At 34.7% G+C, this 14735-nt stretch overlaps 1 protein-coding gene across 7 annotated transcripts in view; it reads left to right on the top strand.

Annotated features, from left to right (window-relative positions):
- Msp300 (Muscle-specific protein 300 kDa) overlaps nt 1-14735 on the top strand; it is a 1097375-nt gene that overhangs the window by 977272 nt on the left and 105368 nt on the right. For all 7 annotated transcript variants that reach the window (XM_069830616.1, XM_069830615.1, XM_069830612.1 and 4 more), the window contains 4 exons: nt 387-695; nt 5062-5391; nt 7162-7455; nt 8227-8559. In XM_069830616.1, coding sequence (XP_069686717.1) covers nt 387-695; nt 5062-5391; nt 7162-7455; nt 8227-8559 — 1266 coding nt within the window. The remainder of the gene's footprint in view (nt 1-386; nt 696-5061; nt 5392-7161; nt 7456-8226; nt 8560-14735) is intronic.

The raw sequence follows: 14735 nt of genomic DNA, 5'->3' as shown, positions 1-14735 counted from the left end.
CTGTGGAGTAACGGTCAGTGCGTCTGGCCGCAAAACCAGGTGGCCCGGGTTCGATTCCCGGTTGGAGCAAGTTACCTGGTTGAGGTTTTTTAGGGGTTTTCCCTCAACCCAATATGAGATGCTGGGTAACTTTCGGTGTTGGATCCCAGACTCATTTCACCGGCATTATCACCTTCATCTCATTCAGACGCTAAATAACCTAAGATGTTGATAAAGCGTCGTAAAATAACCTACTAAAAAGATAACACATGCTGATAAGTTTGCTACTTAGATTCACTTGTTACCATTTAGGCTAGTTAGACGAGGATAGTGTTTCAAAGAATTTGTTGCATATTATGATTTTTAAAACTCATCCAGATTACAGTGTTCTGTCTTTGTCTTTACAGTCTTTGTCCTCGGATGTAGCAGTCCATCATGCACGTATTGTACAACTGTTAGGCATAGCCCATAGACTCCAAGAGCTTGTGACCTGCTTGGGACTCGAAGCAAGATACGACGAACATTTAGAAGTAATTCTTAAACTTCAAGATGACGTAAACTCCAATCTTCGACGTCTTTTGGCTTTCCGAGATACATGGTCGGCATATGACCTCATGATAGATAAACTAGAGTTTTGGATGAATTCTGCCGAAAAAGACTTGGACATCATTTCCAAACAGACTGAACTTCCAGGAGGAAATATGAGGCAATTCTGGGTAAGCACACATACATTAGTCATAAACCAGATTGTATTAACATTATTTGTCTAAAATGTCATTATGGTAAGGCTTAGAAATTGGGTACAATAGAGTAAATATACGAAATCATGTACACAAAACCAACATTTATATAACCGTCCTAGGCATTTAGTACTGGTAATATATCCTTTAACTCATTTGTAATAGTTTGAATTGCAATAAATAATGCACGTCCCCTAACAATTACAACTACGTAATACTTTGATTATAAATGATAAATGTATGTAGTTACAATGACGTAATATTTTGGTTATAAATGATAAATGTATGTAGTTACAATGGCGTAATACTTTGCTTATAAATGACGTATGTAGTTACAATAACGTAATACTTTGCTTATAAATGATAAATGTACGTACAGCTGTCAAAAGAAAAAGTGGCCGCTCTCCTGGAACAAAGTTCCCTTCGGGTATCTTCGCTATAATTCGGAGACAGGCGATGTTGCATGTTGTTGGACCACGTTGCCTGATATCTACAGTTATAATTGAAGTATTCATTCTGTGATTCGATAGGGTAATGGTAGCGTTCAGGCCTCTTATTTATGAGGTCCTGTGTTCGACTACAACCTCGTGCTTTTTATATTCTTTTTTGTTATGTTTTTGAGAGAGACAAACTATACATAATGGCTCCTTTCTCTTTTACGATTATTTTAGTAATTAACATCAGGTTCATTAATATATTATGCCATGACTTTATCATTATGATATTGTGGCTGCAAATGGAAAGAAAAAAGATTTTATTCTCAATAAAAATATCTTTCGTGGCATAAACAAAACAAATTTACTGGCGTCGGCCTTTAAACATTCAAACAATTAAGCGTTCAAAAAACAAAACAAAAAGCCACTATTCAATATTTAGTCTATCTTCCTCTTATCTCGATCATCTTGCAGTCGAGTTGGCATGGAATCGACTAGTCTTTGCAAATAGCGACTGTTCTTAGACACGATATTCCAGGCATTCTGAACATACCCACATACATAAGTGTTCTGTCCATGGGCAGGTCTTTCATTGCAAACCCAGCAATCTCCAATCTTTCCTATTTTCTGCCTTCCTCTTAGTCTCCGCATATGATCCACATATCCTAATGTCTTCTATTATTCTTTTCAACCAGAGACCCAACCAATTCCTTTTTCTCTTTCTAATCAGTTTCAGCATTATTCTTTCTTCACTCACTTTTTCAAACACAGTTTTATTTCTTATTCTGTCTGTCCACTTCACACACACCGTTCTTCACCACATCCACATTTCAAATGCTTCAATTCGTTTCTCTTCATTTCGTCGTAATGTCCATGTTCCTTCCCCATACAATGCCACACTCCACACAAAGCACTTCACTAGTCTCTTCCTTAGTTATTTTTCCAGAGGTCCGCAGAATATCCTTCTTCTTCTATTAAAAGCTTCCTTTGTTTATGTTTGCAGTTTTTCTTGGGAAGGATAGGCCTAAATGCGGTAACATCCCGTTGCTTTCCGCACACCACTACCTCTTTCGCATCTTATTAAATTCCAGGGGACCCAAGCATGGAGATGAGGAGAGTGGATTTGACTAATTGGGCCCTCCGGACTTCACCGAAAGTCACGGCAAGGGTTAAATATTAATTCTATCAGTATGTTTGACCCGATCAGAGACCGGGAAATCTCAGTTAGCCTTTGCCCCCCGCATCCTGAACTAGCTTCTACGAATCATCAGAAAATCTTAGAGTGTGATTGGGCCAATTTTTCCGAAAATGTTTCCACACTTTTGCTCTCGTAGCTCAGAGGACGAACGTCGGAATTTAGATGTCAACGTCTCAGGTTCAATTCCTCGTTACTCCTTTTCATTTTATTGTGGTTCAAGATAGTATAATGTAATAATACAAAAAGAAAAACTAATACCAGTATTATGCAACTGGATTTTTCCAAACCTAATATTAAATTTATGTTATTTATATCGCTAAAGAACGATTACAATATAAATAACTAGAATATTATTTATACGTATCACTAAAGAACGATAACAGAATATAAATGATAAATATCGGTTTGTTTAATTAATATAAGATATTATATAATACTTATTTAATTATCTAAATAAAATAGCCTATTTTACAAATAAGAATGGTTATTTGTGTTATAATAATTACTTACATAAAATACAGATTATTTATATTGCGAAAGAACAATAACAATATAAATAACTTGAATATTATTTTATAATGCTAATGAAGGAAAACAGAATATAAATAACTTGAATATTATCTATATCGCTAAAGAACGATAACGATATAAAAAACGTGAATATTATTCATATCGGAATTTCACAGATTTATTACAGATATATTTAAGAAATTGTAGAAGAATAGTAATTAGTAACAGTGTCCTATTTATTCTTCTTGGAGCCAAATTTGTAACTTTTAAAAGTGTGGTTACTATGTTGAAGTGTATGTGTTGTAACGGATGCTTGATTTGTTATGTATGTGAGTCAGTTATGTGATGCTTGATGTCGTCGCAATGTCGTAATTATAGTTTGATTGTGTTTGTATGACTATTGTGTATTAATTTATGATGTATGGTACGGAAGGCTGCGTATTTGTGTTATAGAAGTGTTACGTATGTGTGTTGTTAATGTTTTTGTATGTTTCAAATTGATACCTGATATATATTTTGCAATCGCAATGCCTAATTTACGGTTTGTTTATGTTTTGTTTACATCGCGTAAGCTAATTTAATTTTCTTTTCTATTTTTCTTTATGCTTATCTTTTTTGTGTATGAAACTATAGCCCTAACATACATATGTAAAATAGGGCTAACCACCATTGGAGATACAATAATAAAAATTGTTATTCATATCGTTATAAAACGATAACAGAATACAAATGATGACTTGAATTTTATTCATATCTCTAAAGAACGATAACAAAATATAAATAACGTGATATCCATAAAGAACGATAACTGAATATAAATGATAATTTGAATAGCATTTACATCGCTAAAGAACGATTAAAAAATAAAATGAAAACTTGAAGAAGGCCCGAACCCACAACCTTTGAATCACTAAACAATCACTCTACCGCTGGCCTACGAGGCGCAGACATGGAACACTTTCATAGTTCGGGAACTGCTTGTACAAGCATATGCATCGTGTAACATCGCCGCGACCCGAAGTGGACTTTGAAAATATTCACTGTTCACGAGTGCGGCCACTTTTTTTTTTGACAGCTGTACATGTATTTATATTCTTAATTCATTTTCCTGTTCATGGTATAAATTTCTACCAGCATGTCCTCTGACTCATGTTGAGTTAAAATGAAATAATGCTGGAGTGAAATGATAAATATGTTCATGCCATTTATATCTCTACATTCATTGCCTTCTTCAATGTATAAATCAGTGATAATGTCTAACTCATATTTTGTTATGATTTAAGTCCATAGTTTTTCAACTTTATAGGTTCATGACTCCTCTGATCTCTCCATAAATTTTCATGACACACTCCTGTACAAAAATATGGTCTTCCACTGTAACGTAATTTTTTATACTTGCATATGTGTATCTATTTTTAATTGACTTTCTCTGCATTAGTTAGCTGAATAGAACGGATAATGGATTTATACTAAATATACTGTTACTAAATCTACGTATTACTCTGTAAAAAGATTTATTAAATCTACATACTTAGACTTCAACAAACAAAATTTGATAACACAATCGCAAGGGAAAAAATGGAACTCTCTGCATCAAAATCCACAGTTAATTCCCGATTTACCACGAAAATCGTCTGTAGCTGCATTTAGATTGGCAACAGGCCATGATTGTTTGGCCAAACACCTGCATAGACCTGGAATATATCAGTCCGCTAACTGCCCATTTGCAACTCAAACCAAGAAATGGATTCGGAACACCTCAAAATCTGTGCTTCAGTGGCTGGTCATGATAATATCTTTGAAAAATATTGGAGTGCAAGAGGTCAAATGACTTTATTGTCAAACGCCTGGCATTAGAAAACAACAACATTTATATATGTGTAAATTTTTAAAGACTTGGTCAGTATTACGTAGTTCGTTGCCATGATGTACGATTATAATCCTTCCAGAAAATTTTGACGGCACATCTATAGCCTACTTAAAGTTTGTCACGCTCTAGGGAGCTGCGCCGCAGTTAGAAAACCAGTTTTCAATTACAATTAAATAATTAAATTAATAAAATAATTAGTATAATATTTATATACTCATTTGCTTTCTTAATTTATCATATTCTTGAGTTGTCTAACTGGAGTTCTGCCATACATGTTTTTAAATTTTAAAGTTTAAGTGAAGATTTTAAACATTTTTATGTTATTTTCAGGAGTTGAAGGCTCAATATGAAGTACATAATGCCATTCACAAAGATGCTGCCAGCACATTCGACTCTGCTCTGCGGATAATCCCAGTTTCTGATGAAATGCTACAACGTCAATTTTCTACCCAGCTGAATAATCGATGGCGAAGTGTTGCAGATCGTATAAATGACATACAGGCCTCTGTCGTTCAGGACGTATCTTCACAAGAAGTTCCTTTCAATGACAAACTAGCATTGTTAGAGCAACAACTTCAGGAGGTGAAAGCTGCATTTGGTGATGTCCGTGGTGTAATTAAAAATGAAGAGGAATTGAACTTATACGTTGAGAGATTGCAGGTAAGATATTTTGCATTAAACACGACAAAGGAAAAGCATATTCTCGTTCTTGTAAAAGTGAAAACTTGTAATTTCAAAAAAAGAAGTTTTAAACTGAACCTCTTGGGAGCAAAACATAATTTGAATGGAAAGGAAAATGGAAGTCGTGTTCCCCCCCCCCCCCCCCCCCAGTTACAAATCCTTCACCTATGAAAGACTCAAATATTTGTTTTCATGATAGTCATGGTATCGGAAATGTCTCTTCGTCTTTAACCCGCAACCTGGGATATATTATTTTTGTCACACTGTCTTGGATGTGGGGTATTTTTTACCCAGTTCTAAAAACCAGGTGCTATTTTCAAGTCTATGTGACATATGACAATGAAATTGAGTTTGGAGGCACATGAGATCATGTTTAATAATTAAAAACAAAAAACATATATTTTTGTGGACAGGAAGGCTTTACTGCCAACAAATTTGTATTTTGAGAAATTCGTCAACACTGTTTTACACTCTGTTAATAAACAAAGAATGGAAGCACATAACCTAATCATTAACAAAATTGAATATTAGAACATTGAACGGTAAACAATAATTTATAAATTAACCTAACAATAAATTCCATTGTTACAAAACTTGTACCAAATATTTAGATTGAATTTAGGCAGTTGTGACAAACACAATTTCTGCAGTCTCCACTGGATCTATATCACAGACATTGTCACTAAAGTCACTTTCTTCAGCTTCCAAAGTATTCTGCGTCCAACCACTGAACTTCAGATCATCAGCCCACATACAGCCCTTCAATGCGGATGTCATGTTTACCTTTAGAGAAGAAATGAGATAAATGTGGTAAAACTAACGTTACCTGGGACATGGGGTATAATCTACCCGATCCTGAAATTAAAGCAGTTTAGGTTAAGATTACTTACCTACAGGAACACAACCGTTACATCTAACAATGAATAGTGAACTGCCAGAAAGGTACTCAGTAGCGCTCCTGTGTTGGGTGACTGATAACAGAATTAACGAAGGATTTTAAAATGGCTTGGGTAGAATATACCCCACATCCAAGGTTACGGGTTAAATTCTTCAATTCATATAATCTGAAAGGACTTCCAGAATAATACAATACAATTTAAAAATGTCCTTAGGTGTATTTTTCCCTTTCACCATAAAATTGGTAGAACTTTCACAGTGGCTCAGTGTTATCATATTGGACTTAATACATGCCAGTGGGCTTGGGTTCAAATCCCAGTCGATCCACCCTGAATTTATAACCTGTGTTGGGCAAGCCCATAGTCCAAGCAACACGGGGGTTTTCTCACGTACTCCGGTTCGCCTGTGAATCCCAACAATTCTCCATCATTATTATCATTCATTATGAGTGTAATGTAGAGCCACTGCCCATGGTGCACTCTGGATAGTCTCCAATGAACTAAATTATGTACACTTCTCGATACTAGCAACTTCATTGTGCCCACTCATAGTCAGGTTGAAAAACAGTAAGTTAAGAGCCTGCCATTGGACATACACACAAAAAATTGGTAAATAAATTAGTGAAATGTTCGATTAATCTGTTTTACCTAATTATGTGTGAAGATAAAGTTTGATGACACAGTATAGTTTGTTCAATAGTGAAGACCCTGCATGGTTTATGAAGCTGTCGTAATAATAATAATAATAATAATAATAATAATAATAATAATAATAATAATAATAATGTAAATGTACTTAAAGTGATTATCATCGAGATGTTATACAGATCTGGTATTTTTTTCCCGTTAACAGGTTTTCCATGAACGTACAGAGCACATCCAAGAAGAGTTGGGACGTCTTGGCTTACTGTCGGCAATAGAATCAGAGGAAGTTAGTGCATTGCTATCAAGTGCCCTGCAGCTAGATGTACAGATAACGGAAGAATTGGAAAACTCAATACAGCTACGAGATAAGTTGCAGGCCATCAGAAAGGGATTAGCTCGTGTTAAACGTAACCATCAGAGAGCCAGCTCTGTTCTTGATCAATGTGAAGCCAGTGAAAAACTTGGCAGTGAAGTTGTGGAACAAGCTCTTATCAACTGCCAGGTATGTAGCTGTTAACACTTTTTTAGATTTTAGAACAATTTCTCTTATCATGAGTTTCCATTTTAATTAAGTAATAGAGAAAATTTAACTTAAATAATGCTTGGTACCAGTACCTCAACATGTAAAATAGCGACAACTGTACATTAAATTTTGCTAAGGTTTGAGTAACATTGACACAGATTGCCCTAACTTGCAAAACAATTAGGTTCCTTCTTTCTGTCCTTATTCTTATACAGAATGTTTCAATGTGATATTCTACTTTTTAAATAGACGTATGGTTTGACTAAATAACAAAAAATTGATGTAACCAAGTGTAAATGATAGGATATCTCTGGAAAAATAACTTAGTGGTCTGTTTCTGTAGACCTTTTCCTTGCCCCAAAGAAAATAATCCGCTAGTGTCAAGTCTGGTGGCCTTGGAGGCTACAAACCTGCTGATACATGCCATGGATTCGTTAGAGCTGTGGCATGTGGCGCCATCCTGTTGAAAATATCTCTGCATAAGTTCGTTGTCGTATAACTGCTCCACGAAGTTCGTGAAAATGTTCTTATACACATTAGTTATTTACACTTTCTCAAAAGAAAATTGGTCCAATGATCCTGTAACCGGATATTGCACACCACATTCAAAATTTTTCTGAATGGAGTGATGTCTTATGGTACACATGAAGATTTTCTGACACTCATAGCCTAATGTTTTGATAATTTTAGCCTGAGAGATGGAACCAAGCATTCAGCATTGATACATATCCATCTCTTTTTTCATGGCAGGGTGTGGCCGAAGAACTGAAGACACATTGGCAGGACTTGATGGCCTTGCGTCAACTGCTGCACACTTTACCAATGAGTCTTCGTTTAACTGTGTCACCTGTTAAAGTTGAGCGAGAAATCTCCCAGCTACAGGACGAACACACTGCTCTTGAAGAGCGATGCAGCAAACTGTTAAATATTCTGCGAGCAAGACTTGCTTTGTGGAAGCGTTTTGAGAAACAACTGCAGATGGTGAAACAATCTGTCCAGGAGGCTGATTACATGATGGAACTGCTGACAGTTCAAGGCTCTGTGGATTACGACCGTTTGCTGAAGGCGACTGAAAGACTTGAGGTAAGTACATACTGATACTTCTACATTCAGAAGCAGGGTGGAAAAACGGAAATTGTTTTAATTACGATTTTAATCAGCTGATTTTATTTAACTATTGGTTAAAGTCATATTTAATTTCGTTATTGCTGACCGTTTTTGCTATATTGTTACCATACTTAGCAGTTACTATACTTAGCAGTGAATGCTAACTGGAGTGTTAATGAGCTAATGTTTTGGCTTTCAAATAAATGCAGTCAAGTGAGTCATTGGTAGGGTTGCCAACTTTTTCTTTAAGAAAATACGAGAGATTAAGAAATTGACAAAATTTCACATAGAAAATTGACAGATTATTCGGTTCAGTTACTAAAAACAATTTTTTTCTAAACTTCGCCAACTAGGCTTAAATTAAGAGTATTTTGAGATAGATTTTGTCTCGCGTAATAGTTGAAGTCGACTGCAGTTTGCTACTCTGATTTGATTAGATGTGTTGTGCTCCTGTTTCGAACATCTGTCCAATTATTATTGTTCATGAGATAAAACATCCTCTTTCTATGAGCATTACTACTTGGTGTGCATAGAACAAAACTATCCAGTTTTCTAAATTTATAATACTGATATTGTTTTATTTTAAATAGGTGTCACTAAAATCCATTTCTGACAGGCATTACCTTCTAAAACTACTGCACATTTTAATGCATTTCTTGAACAACAAAATTCATCACATAAACGATCATCATTCACGGAAAAATCAAATGTTAAAATAATGATTTTTACTCGTATATTATGCAAAAATAAGGGAGAAAAATGCTCGAAGAGAAGAAAAATAGGGGAGCTGGGAGACTGTTAAAAATTAGGGGCAAATACGGGAGATCCCGAGAAATACGGGAGGGTTGGCAACCCTAGTCATTGGTGTCATTTACCCATCATATGTAAGTACAGTTTATTAAGGTAGCAGATGCACATTGTACGTATATTGTGATATGATGCAAAGATGCATTTCCTTAGAATCTGTTATTTGTAAGTCTATAATTTATCGATGTAATTTGCTGTTTAAAAATTTCTCAGTAGTATAGACAAAATCTTGTGTTCTGACACACAACTTCAATTAATTAGCAACAGAAGAAGAATTGAAATATTAACATTTTGTCTATTGTCACATACACTTTTTTCAATAAGAGAATTTGACACAGTTTTAAATAAAAATCTTGTACACGAGATCTAACATAGCAGGAAGAATAAATAATCACATAAAAATTCGTAAAACATAATAAGTAATTTAATTCCAGTTTCAAAGAAGATTGATTAAAATAAAAATCATCGAGTTTTATTACTGAAAATTATGATTTTTTTTCCATTCTGCTTGGTAGTCAACTCATGAACGAAGTTACGCAATAATAGACCAACCGACAATTTGAAAAAAATTAGATATTTACACAAATCTGTTGTTGGCTGAATTATTTAACTCTGAAAAAAAAATCAAGAATGCGATATCTACATTTTGCTGCTATTTATAAGCAGAATTCGTTTATTACATAAAATTCATTTCTTTATTTTGCTTTGCAATATTAATTCAACTGCTGGTTTGTTATTAATAATCAGTTAGCCTTTTTTTTTTTTTTTTTTTGGTATTATGCTATTTTTTTTGTAATAGTATGAATGTTACAATACTTCATGCATAAAATATTTTATAAAAACCAGATTTATTTCAATGGTCAGTAGGTATTTCGAAAACAGGTTCTTGGCAGTTGGCCTCTTATTGCGTAACTCCGTACTGTAATATAATTTGATGTCTTGATGGCTCTTCCTACCAATAATTTATACTATACAGACTCAGGATGAGCAAAGTAACTCTGTACTGCCATACTGTGTTCTTGCGTACGAGTACAATGTTTTTCCACACATTACAGCTATGGTCTTTAAATAACAACGCCAGCCTTCACGAGTGTACAAGCCAATGGCATTAATGCTTGCGTGGTGGTATAGCGAAGCTTTGCTCATTCTTTGTGTGTGCGTGAGTGCTCGCGTATACATGTGCATGTGTGTGTGTGGAATGTCTAGCGATATAAAATCTTTGAAAATGAAGAGAAGTGCTCATCAGTTTGTTGCGTTTTTATAAGCCAATGGGAAAAGTCGATATTAGAAGCAGTCATGTTTTTATCCTGAGAAGTAGGAAACAGCCCAATTAACCTTGCATTATTCATTATGACAACTACCCTATTTAAGAATGTTGCACATCTATAGTGTAATAAGGATTTACAAAAAAAAGAAGAAGAAATGAATCGTATTCTTTATTCAGTTTTCTTCATAATATGGTTTCATCTTTGCATATTATGTTTCAATTGTGGCGAAATGTACGATTCTTGATATCATTTAAAGAGTTAGGCAAGGTTTGTTTCCAAAATTAGAGGTTATATTGTATTAAATAAGAAAACAAATTACAGCTTCATAAAAGGATAGAAAACATGTAATTTCCCCTTTAATATATCAGGCTAAATTGAAGAGAAAAATGTGAATGTTGTTTTTCTTACATTTTATTATAAATGTTTTTGATTTAGTATCTTGAAATTAGTTAAAACATCTCGTTTTTGTAATTTTATAACGCATGACAGTGTTGAACTATTTGAAGGTGCACTTCCAATTAGCTCTTCTTGTTTATAGTGCATGGTTTGTATCATATAAAACAGATATATAACGCGAAGCCAACTGATTCAGCTCGTCTTGAATTTACAGTCTTATTTTTGTGCATTTGATTCAAAAATATAATAATACATAAAACATAAATTTGAACGCTTTTCTATCAGATATTCCTCCTACATGAACATCACTCGTGTTACATTTCGAACTGACATTTTGTAGTCATATTGAAGTTCAAGAATATGTGGGATATCTTTCAAGTGCTCGCCAAGTCATCTATTGATGCGGTTGAACATTCCAAATAACTCTTCACGTATATTGGATCTTATATTGCCCGTTATTTCTTTATTATTACATTTAACATGTATTTTCTAGTATTTCATGAAATTATGTATGCCATTCGCTTGTATTACTGACCCAATTGAAAATCAAGGCCTTAAAAATAGCAGTATTCTCATTGTTTTGGCAAGTTTATCAGCTACTAACTTCCTGAGCTTTGTACTTGAACATATAAACAGAAATGACCTGCTGTGTGATGCAATGTATTATATTTAGTTCCAAATGGAATATAACGGAAGTTTAGCTTATGCCAGATATATGTAACTCAACCAGTGAGTAGTGGGAGACCAGTTGGCATAGCTAGCACATGAAAGACTAGTATATTCCAGTGAGTGATGAATGTTTGCTTCTGTTTCACCAAAGTGGGTCCTGGTAAATTTAGAAATGACTGAACTATCATACTACAGCTTCTTTTAATATGACGTAAATTGCTACAAATAATCCATAACAACAGTTATAAATGAAACTTTAAGTGAATGTGATCTATTAGAAATCATATTGTTGCGTACATGTGTAATACTGTAAGCAGTGGCGGCTCGTGACCTTGTGGATTGGGAGAGCTGCAGTAGATTTTGGTACATACAAATTTCACTTCTTGATACCATTACTAATAAGTATAGGACAAAAATAAATGCACTACATATCGAAAAACCAAAACTTCCTGACTTAGTTGGGAGATGTCTGTGGCATCATTTGCTAATCACTAAAAAAGCTAATACCATCGATTTCAGCCTGAATTTCAGATCAGCAGACACTCAACTTGCAATCTACCAGTGCATTCTGAATTGTCTTAGAATTACCTTTCAACAGTGGCATGTTCCAAATGATTTTTGAGAGGCTCATTTAGATTACTCGCGAACTGTAGCAACCCACGAAATACACCAGGGTTCTTCGAATCGTTTTTTCATGTCTCCTAAGGGGAAGTTCATATTGGCCACAAAATTTGATACAATCAATATTTTTTTAAAATAATTTCACAATTTTTTCTCACTTCTTGATTATGTTTGAGAATGTTTGTTCTGTTCGTTTCACTTAATTGCACAGCAATATTAGTTTTGTCTAACATAGCCAATGAAACAACATTTTTCAAGTCAGGCTGCGAAGATTCGTGAATTTTGCTTTTTAGGGGCAAATGTCCTAAATCTGTCACACCACTCCTAGTCCATGCAGCATTACCACCGAAGAGGAAGCAAGGAAAACAAAATACAGATTTTTTTTTTTGTTCATATCCACGTAACCACAAATGCTTAGCGTAAATTTCATTGTTATACTTCCTTACATATATGCACTATTTCGGCTGGATGGAGCTTGAGTAAGATTTAAGTCGGGTAACGGACGACATCAATCTTCTCCGTGAGGGAAAGTTGAGAAAAATAAAATTAATATTCTGTAATTCACACACACTCATGCTTGCAAATTTGCACTGGTTAAGTTACGGCACTAAGACGTCACACCAAAGCAGCACTCAGATATATTGATGGTCAACAATTTTCTAAAACTGGAAAAGAAGTCTCTTTCGTATTTTACGTGATATATCAAAAGAATTCTACTCGTGCAATCATTTTGAGTTAAGGCAAATATTAGGTTCTGCTGGAGGCTGGATATATACATAATAATAAGGCAAAAGAGAATATTAATTTCGTTATATTAACTCGATAAGATTCTACAACAATAAGTATGTGAAAAGAAAATAAAAATTTTGTCATTAAGTTTCAAGGGAATAGAGAATCCATTTGACGCAGCATTACAATAGCGGTGTGGGAGGGGAGGAAAGATCTTCCCTTGTAGCCTGGCTCTGCAAGCCACTGCAGCGAAATATGGGTTTTAAACAGATTATGCATAAGATAATAGTACATATTCCTGGCCAGATGAAATATAAAGCAATTTACCAATAAAAGGTGTAACAATTCTTCTACAAATTAAAGTAAATATTATTTTTATTTTCCTGTCAAAGCAGGGAGTGCTGCAGCTCCGCAGCTATTATGGACGAGCTGCCCCTGACTGTAAGATTTTAATTCAAGAAAGACATATCGTGAGATAGTGTTCGGATCAAATTTCTACATATTTAAAGGACAAAACTAAAATTCTTTCACTCAAAATACACTGCACTCTTAAACTGATAGAGCATATTGGAAATTAAATCAATGACTTTCCCAAAACACTCTATGAAATCTTCATATACCTTAATGTCGTCTATCATCTGATATCTTCTTCTTCCCCAAACTCTTCTCCATGCATCATTCCTTCCAGTGCATCCTTCAGAAGGCAGTTTCTTCTCAACCAGTGACCCAGACAATTATTTTTCCTCTTCCTGATCAGTTTCAGCATCATTATTTCTTCAACCACTCTTTCCAACACAGCTTCGTTTGTTATTCTGTCTGTCCATTTCACACTCTCCATCCTTCCCCATATTCACATTTCAAATGCTTCTATTCGCTTCTCTTCACTTCGTCGTAATATCCATACAATGCTACACTTCACATAAAGCACTTCGCTAGTCTCTTCCTTAGTTCTTTTTCCAGAGGTCCGCAAAAGATGCTCCTTTTTCTATTAAAAGCTTCCTTTGCCATTGCTATTCTCCTTTTGATTTCTTGACAGCAACTCATGTTACTGCTTATAGTAGGCCTACACCTCAAGTATTTGAAGCTGTCCGCTTGCTCTACTGCCTCATTTAGAATTCGCAAGTTTACCTTCTTTACTTTTCTTCCTATGACCATGTCCTTCGTCTTGTTGGCATTTATCTTCATTCCATACTGCTCACAGGAAGAGTACAGGGGAAAAAGGGGGGATGTCCATTTCAGGCAAAATTCAGATTTCCATTCGCTTATATACTTCATATGAAGTGAATTCATTCTACACTTAGAACAGGGGAAGAAAGTTCTTAGTCTGCTGGTTAAATTCTCAGTATTATATTCAGAATGATCGAGTTTCACATTTTAAAATTGGTTTCCTGAGAATTGTTTAAAAGTGGACATACCCCCTTTTCCCCCTGTACTCTTCATGTCATTTAGCTCCATTTAACTCCTTAATATCATGTCCTCTTCTGCTAACAACGCCATATCTAAATATATGTACCATTAATTTTCTCGTAGCGCTAGAACTCTTTTAATGAATTTAAATATTTGAGTGAAAGTATTTAAATTCATTAATATGTCACATCAACGGACGTGTATACGTCACCAAACATCGTAAGATGTAGATTAGAACTCTTTTCTTTACCATGC

This window comes from Periplaneta americana, chromosome 7 (genome assembly GCF_040183065.1).
Source record: "Periplaneta americana isolate PAMFEO1 chromosome 7, P.americana_PAMFEO1_priV1, whole genome shotgun sequence".
NCBI classification, from domain to species: domain Eukaryota; kingdom Metazoa; phylum Arthropoda; class Insecta; order Blattodea; family Blattidae; genus Periplaneta; species Periplaneta americana.
Note: the sequence above shows the minus strand (reverse complement) of the source record. Positions and strands in the feature narration are given on the sequence as shown.